General features: G+C 41.7%; 1 protein-coding gene across 2 annotated transcripts in view; it reads left to right on the top strand.

Annotated features, from left to right (window-relative positions):
- Positions 1-21,141, top strand: part of LOC138303675 (alpha-2-macroglobulin-like protein 1) — a 599,538-nt gene that overhangs the window by 354,264 nt on the left and 224,133 nt on the right. For both annotated transcript variants that reach the window (XM_069242992.1, XM_069242993.1), the window contains exons 19-21: positions 16,151-16,376; positions 18,786-18,912; positions 19,021-19,133. In XM_069242992.1, the coding sequence (XP_069099093.1) occupies positions 16,151-16,376; positions 18,786-18,912; positions 19,021-19,133 (466 nt within the window). The remainder of the gene's footprint in view (positions 1-16,150; positions 16,377-18,785; positions 18,913-19,020; positions 19,134-21,141) is intronic.

The following is a 21,141-nucleotide window of genomic DNA, read 5'->3' as shown; positions in this document are numbered from 1 at the left end:
ACTGCATAATTGCTACCAGAGATCTGCCTAGCTTTGGCAAACAGGGTCTATGGGTTTCTAGGGCAGATTATGGGGGTCATTCTGACTCCCGCGGGCGGCGGTAACCGCACGCCCGGCGGGAGCAGCCAAATGACCGCACCGCGGTCAAATGACCGCGGCGGCCATTCTGGCTTTCCCGCTGGGCCGGCGGGCGACCGCCAGAAGGCCGCCCGCCGGGCCCAGCGGGAAAGTGCCTTCAACAAGGAAGCCGGCTCCGAATGGAGCCGGCGGAGTTGAAGGCGTGCGACGGGTGCAGTGGCACCCGTCACGATTTTCAGTGTCTGCATGGCAGACACTGAAAATCTTTGTGGGGCCCTGTTAGGGGGCCCCTGCAGTGCCCATGCCAGTGGCATGGGCACTGCAGGGGCCCCCAGGGGCCCCACGACACCCGATACCGCCAGCCTCTTCCTGGCGGTAAGGGGGTCGGAGCAGCGCCGCCATGGAGGATTCCCTGGGGCAGGGGAAAACCGTCGGGAAACCACTGGTTCCCCTTTTCTGACCGCAGCGTTACCGCCGCGGTCAGAATAGCCCCTGAAGTACCGCCAGCCTGTTGGCGGTGCTTCCTCCATCCCCGGCTCTGGTGGTCCATGACCGCCAGGGTCGGAATGAGGGCCTATATGTCTGCAGTGAAGAGATCATACAACAGGGATGCAAAGCATACATCTCTATTTAAAGACCCTATTATGTATATTGTTTTTGACAGGGATACTGTCTCTCATTTTATTCTACACCTAGGCTTCTATATAGGGCCTAGATTTTAATAGAGTCATAGGTAAAGCACGAGATCTGCCCCGTTCAGCCCCATACTCAGTTCATCTAGCAGAAGGCAAGAGGAAAATTATATTTCCACATGTAGGAGTGCTAGGATGCTGTAGTTATTTAGGCCTTTGGTCCGGGGACCCCTCGGGGTCTGCAAAGCATTCTCTGTGGGCGACTCCTCAGAAGATTAAATAATATTAACAGATTAGGTCCCCAGCTTTCAGTAATGACTTAGTGGGGGGGTCCCCGGATTTCAATAATGATTCAGTGGGGGTCCCTGGGTTCCAGTAATGATAAGGTGGGGGTCCACAGAAGTCAAAAGGTTGAGAACCACTGATCTAAGCAGTCTTTGTGACTGCATTCAAAGTTGGCATGGAGTGTCGACCCCTAATGAAACCCCAGTCTCCCAAATCATCCAACCCGATTGAAATAAAGACATGGATAAAGCTACACTGGAAGAAGAGAATATTTCAATAGCTAGATTATGAAGAAAATCACTGACGGCCTCGTTCACAAATGTAAACATACACTTTTGTGTAAGTTCATGATTCTTTGCAATTCACAAAGCAATCTTTACCACTGCAGAGTTTTTGCACTTGTGGCGGAGACTATGCCAACAAAAAGATAGGCAGTCATTAAGATACTACTCTCGAAATTGCTTTGTGAATTGAAAAAAATCATAAACTTACACAAAAGTGTATGTTTACCTTTGTGAATCAGACCCTGAGCTCTTTCACATTCCTCTTTCACTGGCTCCCCATCAACAAGAAGAACAACCTTCCAGATTCTCTGTATTCCTCTGTATTCTGAGCTTCATTGCCTCCCTTTTCTGATGCAAGCAGCAGGTGATAAGAACATAGAGAACCTGATTCACAAAGTTACACTTACACTTTTGTGTAATCCTACTATTCCTGTGCTATTCGCAAACTCCGATTTAATAGTAAGTTCAGGAGTGCGGATGCTCTGCAGTTCTGGTGGAGAACTCTGCTTATAAAGGATAGGACAGGCTTCCGCCTCTACTGTAGAGTCTTTTCAGTCGTAAACTTGGCAAATTTATGTACTCACTTTAGACCACAATCTTATTCTCTGCTCCAGCAAGAAGTATTTGTCTACCATTGTCTCCTGTAATATAATTATTATTGGCCTTAATAACTTTTGAGGTCTCAAGGACCATTGACCACTTTCTATGTGACACAGTGACAATTAAGTATGTAATGATGTAAAAAGACTGCTTTAAGAGTTGCTGTAGCAACATATGAGGCAAAAGACATATTTTTGAAAGTGTTCAAGGTTCTCTCCAAATAAATTCCATTTATTAACAAGCTGTTTACTGGGCTAACGATTTGCAAGTAGTTCAAAATAATTCTGTATTGAATCACAAACCCCCTGAGATTTGTATACAAGAGTGGGCCTTGCCAGTCTGAATCTGATGACCTTAATTACTTGTTTGGTTATAAAAAACTGCCAACTTAAACATTGGCTTAATACCGATTCAGAGGGGGTTGGGAAATACCACGTGTATTAATTAACACCAATTACTAGGTTTTACCACAGAATCTCTACTGTATTTACTGCATTTGCTAAATTGTGATGTGTACTATTTGCCGCACTGTCAGAGTCACCATATCCTCGGGGTCTGTGCTCGTTCCCAACACTTCCACCACAAGACAGCTCCAATACTCTGATTAGATTTGTCACAGAGACTAAGAAAGTCCAAGTGGGGAAAAGGGGATTAGGAAGGGAACCGCTGGGAAGGAGACCTGTAGGAAGGAAAAGGTTAAAACACACAACATCAAAATTACATCTCATGAAATCAGTACTATGTTATGATTCTATGCCTTTGTCATTCTGAAAACATGAACAACCTAAGAATAGCCTTAAAATGACTAGGCTTTTAAATGACTGAATACCTGTTGGGGAAACAAGAGAGGTTAGATTAAACTTTCAGATTCAAGTACTTTCTTTAGCATGAGAATCAGGAAACAATCTGAGTAATTTTCTGAACCATCATATGAATCTTATTTTAAGAATACATGTCAGGAACACACAGCATTACATCTAGAACTCTGGTCTTTTTGTGTTTTCTCAAAACATTGGAAAGTGAATTCCGCACATCGCAGGTTTTTATATAAGTATTAAACATCATAAAAGGATTGTGCACCATGAATAACACAACGTAGATTCAAGGAATAAATCACGCAACTTGTCAACTCGAATACTACCAAGTAAATGCCTTAGAAGGGTAGCACACAGTAAGTAACATTAATTAAGCATGAGGAAAGAATTGCACGTCTTGCCGATTCGAGTGCCACAATGTAACTGCCAAAAAATGGTAGCGCACAATGAATAAAATGAATTAAACACGAGGAAGGAATCGCGCGTCTTGCCGATTCGGATGCCACCATGTAACTGCCAAGAATGGTAGAACACAATGAATATCATGAATTAAACACGAGAAAGGAATCGCGTGTCTTGCCGATTCGAATGCCACCATGTAACTGCCAAAAAATGGTAGCGCCCAATTAATATCAAAGGTTAAGTCACTAGGAAGCGAATCGCGCGTCTTGCCGAATCGAATCGCCACCAAGAAATTGCCAAGGAATGGTAGCGTACAATGAATATCATGAATTAATCACAAGGAAAGAATTGCGCGTCTTGCCGATTCGAATGCCACCCTGAAACTGCCAGGGAAATGGCAGTGCACAATGAATATCATGGATTACGCACAAGGAAAGAATTGCGCGTCTTGCCGATTCGAATGCCACCATGAAACTGTCAAGGAATTGGTAGCGTACAATGAACATCAAGGGTTAAACCACTAGAAAACGAATCGCGCGTCTTGCCAATTCGAAGGCCACCATGTAACTGTCAAGGAATGGTAGCGCACAATGAATATCAAGGGTTAAATCACTATGAAACAAATCGCACGTCTTGCTGATTCGAAGGCCACCATGTAACTGTCTAGGAATGGTAGCAAACAATGAATATCATGAATTTAGCACAAGGAAAGAATTGCGCGTCTTGCCGATTCGAATGCCAGCATGCAAATGCCATGAAAAGTCCAAACGCACATTCACACGCGCAAGAGCAAATTGTTTAGCATAAAAAATTAGGCCCAAGAATTCGAGCGTCCTCGATTACGGGGTCTGGGGCCCAGCCCAACCTCCGTCTTACCGCCCCAACTAAGGATCACCACTGTAGTAAGAAGGGCAGAGGCCTGGAAGGTCAAGGTAAGCCACCGGAACAGGAGCTCAGGGAGTTGCTGCTGCTCTGCACCGGGACCTCTGAATAGTGAGCACATGGAGCTGGGCTGGCTCCCTTTTATAGAGTCTTGGCCCAGCCCACAACCACACCCAGGCATGCTGCAGGGAAAGCTTCTAGAAGGCCCTGGAAAGGGACCACACCCTGACTCACTCTGAAAACCTGCAGCAATACATTGCAAATGAACAGTATTTATAAGCACCTTAAGAATGAGCCTTCAGGAATGAAATCTGCAATGCAAAAGGTTAAACAATAATATATCAGCACAATGCATAAATTACATTATCTTAAGAGTGTTGGGTTTTTGCATTCTAGTCGCCCGTAGAGCGCGCACTGTCCTGGTGTTGACAGTACTCCCCTCTCCCAGACGCGCTCTAGGGCCTGGTTTGTCTGGATTGAGACGATGAAAGCGTCTCACAAGTACTGGAGCATGAATATCAGATGCGGAAACCCATGAGTTTCTGGGCCATAACCTTTCCATGAGATTAAGTACCATAGGTTACGCCCTCTCTATTTAGAATCCAACACTTTCTTGACTTCGTATTCTTCTTCCCCCGGTACTAGAACAAGAGCTGGATGAGGGCGGACCTTTTGGACTGCCTTTTTTAAGAGGGAAGTATGGAACACTGGATGAATCCGTAATGATCTTGACAATTGCAGTTTATAGGTCACGGGATTAATTTGCTGAAGGACTGTGTGAGGACCTATGAATTTGGGGTTGAACATGTGCTTCTTCTTGAAGTTTATATGTTTTGTGGAAAGCCACACTTTGTCACCTGGTTGATACTGCGGTCACTCACAATTTTCCTTGTCATAATGCTTTTTGTATTTTTGTTCGGCTTTTTCTAGATGCTGTTGAATCAATTTCTGGGTTTGATGCAAATGTTGAATGGTTTCTGACACAGCTGGAATAAGAGAACTTTCTTGAGGAATTGTGATGGGCAAGGTGTCAGGATGATTGCCAAACAAACTAAAGAAGGGTGTAACACCAGTAGAAGTGTGGAAGGAGTTGTTGTAGGCTAACTCAGCTAACCAGAGCATTGATGTCCAAAAATGAAGTGCTTTTTCAGCGTAAGCACGTAGATATTGCTTCAAAGTCTGATTTAGTCTCTCCGTTTGTCCATCTGTTTGAGGAGGGTGGCTAGTAGATAGTGTAGATGTCACTTGGAGTGTTTTACACCAGGTCTTCCAGAAGTTGGAAGCAAATTGCGACCCCTGATCGGAGAGGATCACTTTTGGAAGTCCATGACAACAAACCACTCTATTCAGTAAGATAGTTGCCAGTTCACTAGAGGTGGGCAATTTCTTACAGGCAATGAAATGTCCATATTTCGAGAGACTATCTACTACCACCAGAATTACTGAATGCTCTTGAACCACTGGCAGACAAGTAATAAAGTCTAAAGAACGTGCTCCCACGGACGACTTGGGATTGGGAGTGGGTGTAGCAACCCTTTTGGTTTTTAATGACTTGTTTTAGTGCGAGCACAGACTTCGCAGTTGTTTACCATTGTTTTTACATCTTTTGTTAAGGTAGGCCACCAAAAATAGCGTTGGATTAATTCAAGAGTTTTAGGAGTACCTAGGTGACCTGCCGTAGGTATAACATGCAACCAGTGAAACACTATCTTGCGAAGTTTGGTAGTGGGCGTGAACAAAAGAGCATCATGAAAGGGTAGTCCTTGCTTGATTGACCTTTTGGGATCTGCTTGGGCCCACATCTGCCATTTTTCAACAGTGAATGAATTGCGGATGTCTTCAAAGAAATCTTCAGTTTTTATGATACATAGAACCTTGTCAGGAGCAATGATAGCTCTGGAGGTTTGAACTGCAAGCAACGTGGTAGACTCTTGGCGGAACAAGGCGTCAGCTTTGCGATTATCTTTACCAAGCTGGAAGGTTACCACAAAATCAAACTCTGCAAAAAACAGCATCCAGCATAATTGCCGAGGAGTCAAAAGTCTGGTGGAACTCATGAATTGAAGATTGCGATGACCAGTATATACTGTGACAGTATATTTGGTACCCAACAAATGATGTCTCCATTCTTTAAAGGCATCACGAATCACCAGAAGCTCTTTTTCAGCAACGACATAGTTCTGTTCGGCTTTGTTCAACTTCCGAGACATGTAAGCTACAGGATGAAGTTGACCAGTGTCTTTGTTTTGTTGTGACAAGACTGCTTCTATCGCCACATCTGAAGCATCAGCTTCCACTATGAAAGGTCGATCCGCATCTGGATGAGTCAAGTCTGGGGCAGTGGAGAAAGCTTCTTTCAAAGTTGAAAAGGCTTGATCGCCTTCTGGGGACCATACAAATTTTTCTTTCTTTCTTATTAGCTTAGTTATTGGAGCCACTGTCTGGGAGAAATGATTCATGAACCTCTGGTAAAAATTTGCAAACCCCAGGAAGTATTTTACATCACGAACAGTCTTTGGGGTGGGCCAATCAGATACGGCTTTTACTTTCTTTTCTGCCATCACCATACCTTGAAGGGTAAGGATAACCCCTAAAAACTCAACTGTGGTAACATGAAACTTACACTTGGTTAGTTTGCAATATAAATGGTGTTTACGAAGGGCTGTCAGAATTTTCTTGACATGTTGGACATGTTCATTTTCATTGTCTGAGTAGATCAAAATGTCATCAATGTAGACTATGGCAAATATATCGAGGTACTCTCTAAGAACGTCATTCAAGAAAAATTGAAATGCTGCTGGAGCATTGCACAGACCAAAAGGCATGACAGTGTATTAAAAAACGCCATATCCTGTTTTGAACGCTGTTTTCCATTTGTCACCCTCTCTCCTTCTGACCAAATGATAAGCACCTCGAAGGTCAAGCTTCATGTAGATTTTTGCTTTCTTTACTTGTTCCAGTAAGACCGGAATTAGGGGCAAAGGATATTTGTTCTTGATGGTGATTTTGTTCAAACCCCTATAGTCGATACAAGTTCAAAGTTCTCCATTCGCCTTCGGAACAAAATACGGAGGAGAAGCTGCGGGAGACTTAGAGGGGCAAATGAAACCGTATCTAAGAATTGATCAAAGTATTTTCGTAGATGTTGATTTTCATGTTCTGAATGAACTGGCATACACACGACAGTTGGGGAGTATCGCACCTGGGACTAGATCAGTCATAGGATCTGTGAGGAGGTAAGTTCTCTGCTTCTTTCTCATCAAATACATCTTCATAAGATGAATACTGTTTGGGCAACTGAACTTCTTTCTCTGCGGCAGTAGCTATGTAAGAGTTGGGAATTTCCGATTCTTGAGTCCTTTGGAGACATTGGGCCTGATTACAACTTTGGAGGACGGTGTTAATCCGTCCCAAATGTGACGGATATACCACCTACAGTATTACGAGTTCCATAAGATATAATGGACTCGTAATATGGTAGGTAGTATCTCCGTCACATTTGGGACAGATTAACACCGTCCTCCAAAGTTGTAATCAGGCCCATTGTTCTTTACATAGTGCAGATGAGAACACGACCTTTCGTTCTGCCCAATTAATCTCTGGATTGTGATGAGTTAACCATGGCAAGCCAAGGATAATCCCATACTGGGGAGCATGGATCACGTCAAGGATAAGTTTCTCTTTATGTTTCTTTCTTTGATTTTTATCTTCACAAATCACCGACAAGGGGACAGTCTGAAGAGTTACCGGACCTCCAGTCAAGAGTTTTCTATCGACTGCCTGGATGAATGCTGGGGTCTTCTTTTCAATACATGGGATCCCCCATGTACGAACCAATTGGGCATCAACAAATCTCCCAGTAGCCACAGAATCGACTAGAGCCTTCTTGAAATAGTTATTTTTCTTAACCAGAACTCTTATTCCCAGTTTGAGATGTCTAGATTGTGAAGGGTCCACGGTGACACCCAAGAACAACCCTTCTCTGCATCTTGGGTGTGTTAGTTTTCCGACTCGACTGATGCATTGGCTGCAACCTTCTGAACTGGACCTCGCTTGTTCTTTGGTTTGATTGAACAGTCTTTGACGAAATGACCTTTCCGACCACAATAGAGACATTGTCCATTTTTTCTGCGTAGGTCCTTTTCATCTTTGGTCAAAGGTCTCCTGATGGTTCCAATCTCCATCGGTTCTGGCGTTCTTTCTTTTGGAGTTCTTGAGTCTCTGTTATCGTGAACACGCCAGGAATATTTCAGTTTGTAGGTTGCGGGTCGATTTGCACCAAGATATCTTTTAACTCCTCTTTGAGTCCCTTGTAAAACAAGGCCGCTTGTTTTTCCTCTGACCAGGATGTCTCAGCGACCAGCCGATTAAAGTTGGCTAAATATGACACTAAGGGGGTTATTACAACTTTGAAGGAGATGTTAATCCGTCCCAAAAGTGACGGTAAAGTGACGGATATACCACCAGCCGTATTACAAGTTCCATAGGATATAATGGACTCCTAATACGGCTGGTGGTATATCCGTCACTTTGCCGTCACTTTAGGGACGGATTAACACCTCCTCCAAAGTTGTAATAACCCCCTAAATCCTGATTCCCCTGGCGTAAGTCTAATAGTTCACAATTTGCTGACAGTGTTACAGTTCTACAATTAAAAACTTGCTCAAACTCACAAACAAAGTTTCTCGAGTTGTACAACAGGGGACTATCTTTACGCACAAGAGGAATAGCCCAGGTAGCTGCATCTCCAGACAGATATGATATCAAGAAAGCTACTTTGGGCTGGGCATCGGGAAAAGTATGTGGTCTGCTGGTGAACCAGGAAAGATTGCGCTTTCAAGGGGTCACCTGAGAAACGTTCTGGGGGAGCTAAAGGAATGGCTGAAGGAACATTGAGGGAAATGTTTGTCGGATTACCTCCAGAAGTCTGAGAAGAAGTACCTGGCCAAGACACACCTGTGGGACTTTGTTCCTTTTTCTCTACCTTATCCTGTAACTGACTCACTCTCTCAGCTAGGCTATTTGTCAAATCTTATGATGATACCACTTCTGACTGGAGCTGGGTGATAGCCTTGACTAGCTCGTCCAGTGTGGCCATGCTGAGAACATACACAAACCAGGAGGATAATAATTAATGGGCTCACTATTCTGTCAGAGTCACCAGATCCTTGGGGTCTGTGCACGTTCCCAACACTTCCACCACAAGACAGCTCCAATACTCTGATTAAATTTGTCACAGAGTCTAAGAGAGTCCAAGTGGGGAAAAGGGGATTAGAAAGGGAACAGCTGAGAAGGAGACCTGTAGGAAGGAAAAGGTTAAAACACACAACATTAAAATTACATCTCATGAAATCAGTACTATGTTATGATTCTAAGCGTCGTCATTCTGAAAACATGAACAACCTAAGAATAGTCTAGGCTTTTAAATGACTGAATACCTGTAGGGGAAACAAGAGATGTTATATTAAACTTTCAGATTCAAGTACTTTCTTTAGCATGAGAATCAGGAAAAAATCTGAGTAATTTCTGAACCATCATATGAATCTTATTTTAAGAATACATATCAGGACCACACAGCATTACATATAGAACTCTGGTCTTTTTGTGTTCTCTTAAAACATTGGAAAGTGAATTGCGCACATTGCAGGTTTTTATATAAGTATTAAACACCATAGAAGGATTGTGCACCATGAATAACACAAGTAGATTCAAGGAATAAATCACGCGACTTGTCAACTCAAATACTACCAAGTAAATGCCTTAGAATGGTAGCGCACAGTAAGTAACATTAATTAAGCACGAGGAAAGAATCGCGCGTATTGCTGATTCGAGTGCCACAATGTAACTGCCAAAAAATGGTAGCGCACAATGAATAACATGAATTAAACACGAGGAAGAAATCGCACGTCTTGCCGATTCAAATGCCACCATGTAACTGCCAAGGAATGGTAGAGCACAATGAATATCATGAATTAAACACGAGAAAGGAATCGCGCGTCTTGGCGATTCGAATGCCACCATGTAACTGGCAAAAAATGGTAGCGCACAATGAATATCAAAGGTTAAGTCAGTAGGAAGCGAATCGCGCTACTTGCCGATTCGAATCGCCACCAAGAAATTGCCAAGGAATGGTAGCGTACAATGAATATCATGAACTAATCACAAGGAAAGAATCGCACGTCTTGCCGATTGGAATTCCACCCTGAAACTGCCAAGGAAATGGTAGCGTACAATGAACATCAAGGGTTAAATCACTAGAAAACGAATTGCGCGTCTTGCCGATTCAAAGGCCACCATGTAACTGTCAAGGAATGGTAGCCCACAATGAATATCAAGGCTTAAATCACTTTGAAACGAATCGCGCGTCTTGCTGATTCAAAGGCCACCATGTAACTGTCAAGGAATGGTAGCGAACAATGAATATCATGAATTTAGCACAAGGAAAGAATTGCGCGTCTTGCCGATTCGAAAGCCAGCACGCAAATGCCATGAAAAGTCCAAACGCACATTCACACGCGCAAAAGCAAATTGTTTAGCATAAATAATTAGGCCCAAGAATTTGAGCGTCCTTGATTACGGGGTCGGGGGCCCAGCCCAACCTTTGTCTTACCGCCCTGACTAAAGATCACCACTGTAGTAAGAAGGGCAGAGGCCTGGAAGGTCAAGGTAAGCCACCGGAACAGGAACTCAGGGAGTTGCTGCAGCTCTGCACCGGGACCTCTGAATAGTGAGCATGTGCAGCTGGGCTGGCTCCCTTTTATAGAGTCTTGGCCCAGCCCACAACCACACCCAGGCATGCTGCAGGGAAAGCTTCTAGAAGGCCCTGGAAAGGGACCACACCCTGACTCACTCTGAAAACCTGCAGCAATACATTGCAAATGAACAGTATTTATAAGCACCTTAAGAATGAGTCTTCAGGAATGAAATCTGCAATGCAAAAGGTTAAACAATAATATATCAGCACAATGCATAAATTACATTATCTTGAGGGTGTTGGGTTTTTGCATTCTAGTCGCCCGTAGAGCGCGTACTGTCCTGGTGTTGACACGCACCTGGTAAATACTGCACCCGATAATTAGCACATGATTAAAGTGTCAAAAAGTTCTCATTTTCAGGCATTGGAAGTTCTTGGAATGAGAACATAAATCCATAGGGAGCAGAAACAACCAGAGTAACACACAGAAGCACCTCAGGACACCCCCAATAACTCTTTCCTGTGTGGAAGTGTGAATGCGTTCATTATACATGAACAAAGCACTTTAAAGCAAGACAAACAAATCTGTTGCCATACTCTGAAATCACATCATCATCACAAGCAGAAACCAACCTTCCAAACTCTTCAGTCATGGACCTAACAGGGAAAAGCAGTAGAAGTTTACAGATCCTGAGCTGAAGATCTCAGTCAAGGAAGTGGTAAGAAACCATGACATCAACTGTACCATTTCATGCTGCAGATGCCAGCAAAAATGTACAAGAACACACCTGTGGAAGGAGATAATGGACAAAATCAATACTGTATCAATATATCCACGTCATATTGAGCACATTAAAATCAGGTTCCAAACCTTGAAATGCTAGGTACCTAAGCAAGTTGCCTCACACAAGCACTAAAGCATGCCAACTGGTGGTATTTCTCCACTTCTGCTGCACCTTAAGCTATGGACAGAAAAGAATTATGACCATCCACAACACATCTGAAGTGGAAGACATGAAAGAAGGTCTGGAGGCCAGAAGAATTCAAGATAAGTATCATGGAAGGGCATGTGGTTATTAAAAAACTGACTGGCTGAGCATCAACATCATTGTGAAGGTGACTGATATCATCTGTTACAAATATTCACATTGATCCATTTATGTGCTGTCACAGGGGCTAAAAACTCTCTGATGATACTGCTGACATATATTGAGATTGGACTAGAACAATCATAATGCATGCTACTCTTGATAATGAAGGGTTGATTTGTCTGCCAAGTACTTTGAAGGCATTGTGTCACTAGAGTATGACTAATGTTGCTTCTGTAACAGAGCTGCTGAGTATACACATATCTACCTCACAAAACGTTTGCTGTTCTTCATTTTATGGTTGCAGCACACTTGTTCCTGTCTTTGTGGGACCACCAAGTGTATACGAGTGCAGTCCAAAAACCCTAAGGTGTCAGGAAATCATGCTATAGCTTAAGATGTTTGCTTTGCTGGCATTGACAAACATGGGTGTCCATGGGGAACCATGATGCACACTCATTCGCTGCAAAGCATCCATCACTTAGAGAATTTTGCTGAAGATTGACTCAGAAATGCCTTGCACCAATCTTACTGTCTGCTTTGTGGAGCCTGTTGCAAAGAATTCTGGTGCTGGTAAAATGTTATGGTGGGAGGGCAGAAAATCTCTATGTTGCCCAAATCGAGCCTGTATGTCCTCTGGATCTCAAGCTGACACACGTTTACAGCTTTGAGCATTATTCTGTCAATCCTCACTCTCATCCTGGATTGGTGTGCCATTTGTGGTCATTGGTTGATGGCCTGGTTTCCATCCTCATGCTGAATGATTCATTGCATCAGCATGGATTTGGCATAGCATGACGGAGTGGCATAGCAGTGCTGCTTCCATGGCGGCGTACTGTGGAATGGAGATGTGAGATGCTGCTGTTACCTCTGTGAGCTTCACATATCTATGGCTGTTTATGTAGGTCTGGCCCTGTGTGCAGGCAGTGTGTGATTCTAATTTTCCATCTCAAACAGTACATTTACTAAGTTTTTGATTTGCATTATTGCATTGGTTGTAGTTTTTTATATTGTTTTACAACTTTTCTTTCAGTGCCGACACTTTCAACAGTTTTTGCCACCTCCTTTTGACTGGAGAAAATTTAAGGTGGTATTATCCACGCTTTTTCAGTGACCAGTCATGCTTGTAATTGGGTGTTATTACAACATGCATTATTTTTCGCATGTGGTAAAGATCACATGCTATAAATAGCTATGTGTTAAATCGCAAATGTGGACCAAATACTGCAGTTTTTAACACATGATCAGACAAGTCTGTAAATTCATGTGCTAATTACCCTTGCATGCAGTAATTACCACTATACCTAGTTCACAATCAGGGCCATAGTGTGTTATTTTATGTTGTGTCGGAGAGGATGATAGCTTGTTTCAGGTTTGTCTTGTCTGTGCATTTGTTTTGCCCATCACTGTAGCCAGGCCACCGCTACATTGTAATTACATTTCTGCCTAGTAAGATTCTCACTGATAGTCATGGACATAGAATCGTTCCGTCACCTCATTGTTGATCAGTCTGGTGAAACCTCCATAAGTCTGTGACAGGTCAACTGGAGCTGAATTTCTTCTGTAGATAAAACTATAGTTGTATAATTATGATTTTAAACCGCAGATATTGCACATATGTGATAAAATAGCTAGCCAATATAGCTGTGAAAAAATTGAACGCAAAGGGATCTATTAGGTCAAAAGTGTATCAGTTGGACATAGCATACACTGTAACTTTAAGAGAGCAACTTCCATTTCTCAGCATGCACTGTGCTGGGGGTTTGCTTCACAGACTCAGTTCATTTTGAAAAGGAGAATATGACATCCCAAAGAGCATATTAGTATATAATTGTATCATATGGACATCTTGGAAGGAGGCTAGGCTGTTCATGACTTCAGTAAGAATACCTATGATACAGAACTAGGACTAAAAATAAGAAATATTTTCTATTGTAGGATTCTAACAGACAGTCATGAACGAAGACTGGAGTATAAAGCGTATTTCCTTACACTTCTGCAGTTAATGGAGGAAATCAAAATATATACAAATAAGAATTACAAAAAGACAATAATATTGAGCGGGTTAATTGAATACATTTTGTCAGAGCTGCCTGACCCTTTGGAGTATCAGCTTGAACATCTTCAGCTAGACAATAATGTCTAGTGGAAGTATGAAATGATTTCTGAGTATCTGCTATACATATTTCTGAAAGAGGGACATACTTGACCCAAGTGGCCAACACCACCTTTCTTCTAGTGGCTTACCAGGTAAAGATTTATTTTTCCAACTGGGCTGGTAGCAACAAGCAATGCAGGCTACTATTGGGTAAATGGTGGTCTGGTTGGAGGACACTGATCCTGTTCAGGGAGTACCATGTAACAAAGAGATGGGTTGTCTTTATAATGGATTTAGTTTCGTCTGCATGAACGTTTATGACTAAATGTAGAAAATGAAGAGCTCTCCCTGCCGAAAAGAATATAGGAAATAAATTGTTTGAGTTACATAAAAGTCTGACACAACTTAGGCAGAATATAAAGTTGTGTCCCAACACACTCACCAATGAAGAGGATATTCAGGACAGCTGCCAGTTTTTAGAAGCGGTCCATCATCTGTTAAAATATGAATAATCCCCAGAATCACCCATATTCTCCATTATGCAAATTTGTTACATGCATGTTTTAAGAAAAAAGTAATTTCAAAACATAACACCAAAAGGTATGGTTACTGTTGGTGTTTCACTACTTATTGCCTTCAAAGGTTCTCTGTATTCCTGCCTACTATATGCAACCTCATTTTACAAAAACAGTTATATTGCAGTGCAGTGTGACCCCCCCTCAAGTTTGTCAGCATTAGAAGCAGAATACACTTTTTGTTCCCCTTCTTCACTTCCGTCTATCTTCTCATCATCTCATCTCAACATCTCAGTTGACTAACTCGTATCGTCTATTTGTCCCTCTCCTTGTATTTTTACCTCTCTTCTAGACCTTATTCTCCCTCCTTTACACTGTCCTTTACTCCCTGGGCATTGATTTTCACTTTTGGACACACTGTCTCCCTTTCCTGGATCATTGTTTCTGCTGAACCTCTTTCTCTTGCAACATCCATTACTGTTCTGTACTATTCTTCTCTGTCCTGGACATTTCTTTCACCTGGTACATCTTCTTCTATCATAGCCCATCCTTCTCTTCCTTTTGCATTTTCATTTTGCTCTGTATAAACAGTTTCACTATTAAGCCATTCTTCTGTTTCCTGTACTGTCATTTTTCTTGAGCCTTCCTTCACTCCTGGCTTGTACGCTCTCCTGCAATACCTCTCACTGCCTTTCTTTTGTATGCCATCATTAACTCACATGGACGTTTAATCTTCCCTGTATAGTCCTGCTAGTTTAAAGTCAGTCAGTCTGTCTCCTGGGCTTCTTTTTCTACTTATGTATGTGTCTGTCATCTGGGCCTTCATTTTTTTATTGGACTGTCTGGGACCATCCTTATTTCTTATGTATTGCCTTAATGTTCACAGGACCTTCCTCCACTATGCTGGACTGCCCTCCTTTGTGTACTTTCCCTTCTGTACAGCACTTCTCTAATTGTCTATGGCTTTCTGTTTTTCATCTTTCACTTCGGTGGACAATCCCTCTCCTGGAATTCCGTCCTGTATCCTTATGAGTATCCTAGGACCTTCCTTCACTCTCTGTTCCAATTTCCCTAACTGGAGCCATATGTCTCTCTTCTGAACCATCCTTCTCTCTTAAATAAGATCATCTCCTTTCCTGTACCACTGTCCTGGATTGCATGTGAAAAGACTGCAGAAATATTATCTTCAGTAAAAAATAACATTTTGTGGAAAATAGACCACACTGAGAAAAGATTGGATGTAGATAAGTCTAAATCAGATCAAATTTGGAGGATTCATGTACTTAGAATGAATAGGACATCCCAGCAGTCTTCCCTGGATGGATGTGTATTAGATAAAGAAAAATGCTGTCTGCAGCTCCCATGCCTCCAGAACAAATTCTGCCTACTAAAATATGGCAGACAAAAAGCTGGACAAGAACAGCCCAAAGTTCAGGGGACCCAGAAGCCAGCTCAAACTTCAGGGACACTGAAACGGGGTGCTCCAGTGCAAGTAACTCCAAACATCTGGACAATTTATTGAAGACATCAATGCTGGGGGGAACTAAGCCATGTCATTTCCATGCAGAATACACTTAGAACCTACCAGAAAATATCAGGGAACCATCTTTGCACTTTTAAAGCTATGTCTTACCTCTACTACTTTTAACTCTTACTATATGAAGGCAAACCACTGTTTACTTAATGAAGTCTTATTCAACTCTCTGGTGCCAGTCTATTTTTCTCTTCTCCTTCATGGCATTTTTTCTAATTGTATGTCTCTGTTGATTTCATCCAGTGCATCAGGAAAGACAAATGTGGAGGTCACACTACCGGACACCATCACCAGGTGGGACTCCATGACATTCTGCACTGCCAGCAAGGGTTTTGGCCTCTCCACTACAGCCTCAGTCACTGCCTTTAAGCCTTTCTTTGTGGACCTCACACTGCCCTACTCTGTGGTTCGAGGCGAGAGCTTCCCCCTTAAGGCCACAGTTTTCAATTACTTGAAGCAGTGCATTATGGTATGTGGCTTCTGTTCTATTTTTGGGCACTATCTTAGAGAGTAACAATGTATAAGAATAAAAAAACAATGGATTGTTTTCTACTTTCTATATCATTTTATATTTTCCATTTATGTTCAGCTGTTAAACATTTTCTAGGTTTTCATAAACTAATATGGCATATCAACTAGTTTGTAAACGTTATGTGAATAACCTTTCCTAATGTTTGCTTTACTCATTTATGTGTTTTGATTAATTTATTACATTTTGGTAACATATGCATAACTCAACTTTTTTATGGTTATATGTAGTAGATATCCCGTTTCGGTTAGTTTGATAACTGTTTTGTTACTTTTTGAGTATTTTGTAGTTTTTGACCTTTTTATTTCATTCATTGCGTATGATTTTTCATGACTTCAATATTTTGTAACAATTAATGGTTTGCATCTTTAGTATTTAATTACTATTTTATGGTAGTTGCATTTCAAAGGTATATTTCCACTTATTTTCTGCATTTTTCTTTAAATTCAATATTGCACTTTTTATTTTTGGGATAATTATATATTTTTAATGGTTTCATTATGTTTTCCGTTTCACTATGTATATTGTACCGTATTAATTGTAATGAGCTATTTTTGTATTTCTTTGTTTGACTCAAGGCTGTGTAAACTTTAACATCTATTTCATTTTTGTAAAATATTTATTAATTTCAAATATTCTTGGATATGTGTTATTTGAAGAAGTTTGGCAATTTAAGAATACTCTTAGCTGTTTTAAAACAGTTTACTTTTTAAGATAGTTCTAGTTGTGTACTGTAACGTTCCATTCCCATCCATTATGCAATGATCTGTTGCCTAAGCATATTTAGTCTATGATTGACAATCGCTGCAAATAAATAAACCACCTGCTCTCCAACCACATCCATCTATGTGGAGGTAAGAGTTGTGAGGCACACGTAAGTTGTAGCATCACAAAATTTGAATGTTTCTATGACAGTTACTGTAAAGTGAGACAATGCTGTATCAGTGTGTAAAAGCATACTGAATTACAGTTGTAACTACAAGAACATGTTGAGTTTAATACTTCTGCAGGTAATTGAGGTTTGGGTTTCTGTCCCCACAGAGGAATTGAGACCAAACGAATTGATGCTCACAATACCATGTTGAAAACAGTTGATCCCAACTTTTTTGATACTTCATGATTTTTCAATAGCTTTCGACACCTTTTACCATCATATGCTGTTGGATCATATGGGTGTGATCTGGTGTTATAAATAACACTAAGGTAGATCAATTATTTTGTAGCTGGTAGGAACATCAGAGTGGTAATTTGCCAAGACTCTGCAAAGACTGTTGAAATGAAATGTGTAATAACACAGAGCAGATGTCTTTCTTTTTCATTATTTAGTGCCAGTCTCTTCCCTAGCTTTTAGTCAATCTTCATGTTATTGTCAAAAGTATGCTGATGATACTAAGGCAGCGCTTTCATTATCTCATTTATTTTCTCACTGGAAGAGAGAATTGAATCAAGAACAAAATCATGGGCTATTGATGTTTTAAGTGGGAGAACTAGACATCCACATTAGGGATAAAGTGAAGATATTTGGCACTTTCTTTGATTAGAGAATTGTGATGAGGCTTTATGGGGATCATATCATTTAGGGCTGATTTGCAAAATTTCCATTTGCAAAAAATTGGTTGCAAATTGCACACCAGCTTTTTGCATGTGAAAAGGAATTTTGCAAATGAACCAACTTACTAATGGATGATTGACACATTTTTGAATTATATTTGGTCATTATTCAACCTATCATGAGGTAGGTCACAAGTTGCGACTCATTAAAAGTGGATGCCATCGCAGAGATGGTGGCCTGCTGGAGTCATGTCTCTGATTGAGTTTTAAATACAGCCTGCTTTCCTTATAGGAAGCGGGGTTGCATTCAAAAAGGAAATGTATTTTCTGTTTCTTCAAGCGTTGTCAGCGGTCCCAAAGAACACTGATTTCTCCTCAATAATTTTTTTTTAATATTCACAAAGGGGTAGAGGTTCTAAGGGGGTCCCTTCTTTTTTGCCTATGGGTTACCACCTCCTTTGAGGTATTGGTAAAATGTCAAGGTTTTATGACTGCAATTTTGGAATGTCGGACATTGATGCATTTCTTAATGAATGCTTGTTTGGAGGGATGCCCTAAATAAGCCCCTTCCAAATAGGGGTTGGTAATAGAGGATGCATCTATCCCCCTATCAGTTTTAGGAGCTTTGAAACTAATTTAATTTGATATCTTAATCATTTGAAAATTGCAGTGCAGTAGTTTCTCCCCCCTCCTCCATGATAATATAGACTATGGAGCATTATTGTACTACCCGGTGTGAGGTCTCTTTTCATAATGCCTTCAAATCTGATATCCTATTTGATTTATATTCACCCCTAGGTCCAAACGACACTGGCACCATCCCCTGATTTTCAGATCAGCCAATGCAACAACTGTAGGTACAGCAGCTGTATCTGCACCAACAAGGCCTTCACCTTCACCTGGACCATCACTGCTACAACACTGGGTAGGGGCGTGATTGTTGGTCAAGCAGGAGTTGGAGAATGTTCAAAATGTTTTAGAGACATGGAAATATTGGGTCTTAATACCAAACATCACTGTGCTTTTTCATCAGGTTTTGTGAATTTTCTAGTGACCACCTCTGCAGACGAGATATGTGGTGGTGAAAACACTCCTCTGCCTAATACTGGAATGACTGACTCCCTAAAAAAGCCACTACTTGTCCAGGTTGGTAAACTGGTTTCTGATCTTGGGCATTTCTTTCTTGGGGTTGCTTTGCTGGTTCCATACCTGGCAGACATATAGTTTGAATGGTAATGCAATCTATGAGATAGTTGTATATCCGAAAGATGTTTTCCCACTTTTTTAATAATACAATATTTTGTTTTGGTACCTGCCAGTGCTGTAAGATGATCCTAACCTCACTCCCTAACATTAATGCTAACCCCATCACTGAAAAATATCCTTCCCTTTACACACACCACTAGGCATCGTGCTAACCTCACTATCGCCCTTACTCATACACTAATCCAGGGATTAAATCTAACTATAGTTTTTACACTCGCCTTTACACTATGGTTCACCCTTATCATATTTTCAAACTTTTGTAATTTGTTTTTTTTTTTACATTTAAAATCTTTGCATCTCAGGCTATAATTTGAATGTTTGCCCTTATGTCATATATCCTCACCACAAATCTCTAAACTCCCCTCTCCAAAGTTACTGTGTTTTCTCCAAATCTGTGAGTTGTTAGAATATGATCCTTAGGCCCTCATTACAAGTTAGGGGGAAAAGCATGGTAAATATCTCCTATTCTTAATTTTTAACAGGAAAATGAGGGATAAAATCCAGAACTGGTTTTCCACAAAGAATTCTGCATGTTTTGCCCTTTTTCTGGCCTTTTCACGCCAATTAATTTCAGCAGGTTTGACTAAGGGTGTAATAATTGTCATACCTTTCTTAATTCTGATCCTTGTGCAAATAAGAATTTGCCCAGCTATTAGAATTTAGCATTTTACTTGTTATGAGTGTTGTAGCCTCAGGATATACTTTGGATTAATCCCAGATATACAAACTATCTGGGCCTGACCCCAGTCATGGCTCTCTGTGCAGTAAAGGGGCAGGGTGGGGCGCATGAGGGGGAACAAAAACATTTAATTTTAGAATTTTTTTTATAAAAATGTACCTGCTCTGCCGTCGTGCCACTCCTCTTTCATGGCCACTGCAGGTAAGCACAGGCTCCCAGCCTGCCCTGCAGCCAGTTCTAACGCTTCATCAAAGCAGCTTTAGGATTGACCGGAGCGCACAGCCAGGGTGCTCCCAGGCAGACTGGGAGCCTGTGCCTGCTCTCTTCAGCCCAGCAATGCAGCACGGGTTAGAGAGAGCACAGCCCACATGTGTGTTTGGACAGCCCGAGATGGCTGACCAAACATACAGGTGCAATGAGGGAAGTGCACAGTGCACTCCCCTTGTCCCTGTCATCCCCAATGGACCCGCCCCTAAACACTGTTTATTATTGTTTTGTTGTTAAAGGATCGCAGTGGCTGCTGCTCGCGTGAGGGCAACGCTCCTCCTCCATGGCAGAGGAGCCGCCACTGCCTGACCCATAGTTTTAGAAGTTATTGTGCTTTCTCCAAGTCAGTGAACATTGTGGATTACTCAGTGGTGTAACTAAACTTTAGGGGCCCCACCTGCAAAGTAAATGGAGGGGCCCTCCCACTCTCCGGACCCAGTCTGGGGTTCTCAGGCCAGGGGACCACCACTTCTGCACAGTGCCAGACTGGGCCCCCTGGATCCTCCCCTCCCCCGCAGGGCTATTGTTACATCACTGCCCCAGAACTTTATTAGCATTAATTGGTAGTACCAAGAAAAATGTGATAGATTTATGCATGGAGACATTGCTTTTAAAGTACGTTCTGTGATTAAATCATTTCTCTCTCCAGCAGTCGCATTCTTTCCTTGAGTAATCTATGTTCTCTTTCGGGGAGTTCGCGATGGCTGTGCTGGCTTATGTTACGCTACTAGGTTTACTCCCTATCTCTGGATTTGTTATGTTATAATGAAGGACAAAGGTCTGGACTTTAGTTTCATGATTTATTGTGCTACCATGATGCCCTTAAATTCTCACTGTTTGATGTTTGACAAGACTTAGGATTTTTACTATGCTATTTTCATACTGATGGAGGCTAAGGATCCGGCTATACATTGCTGTTTTTCGCAATATCCAGCAGAATTT

The sequence above is a fragment of the Pleurodeles waltl genome, chromosome 7, assembly GCF_031143425.1.
Source record: "Pleurodeles waltl isolate 20211129_DDA chromosome 7, aPleWal1.hap1.20221129, whole genome shotgun sequence".
In the NCBI taxonomy this organism is placed as follows: Eukaryota; Metazoa; Chordata; class Amphibia; order Caudata; family Salamandridae; genus Pleurodeles; species Pleurodeles waltl.
Note: the sequence above shows the minus strand (reverse complement) of the source record. Positions and strands in the feature narration are given on the sequence as shown.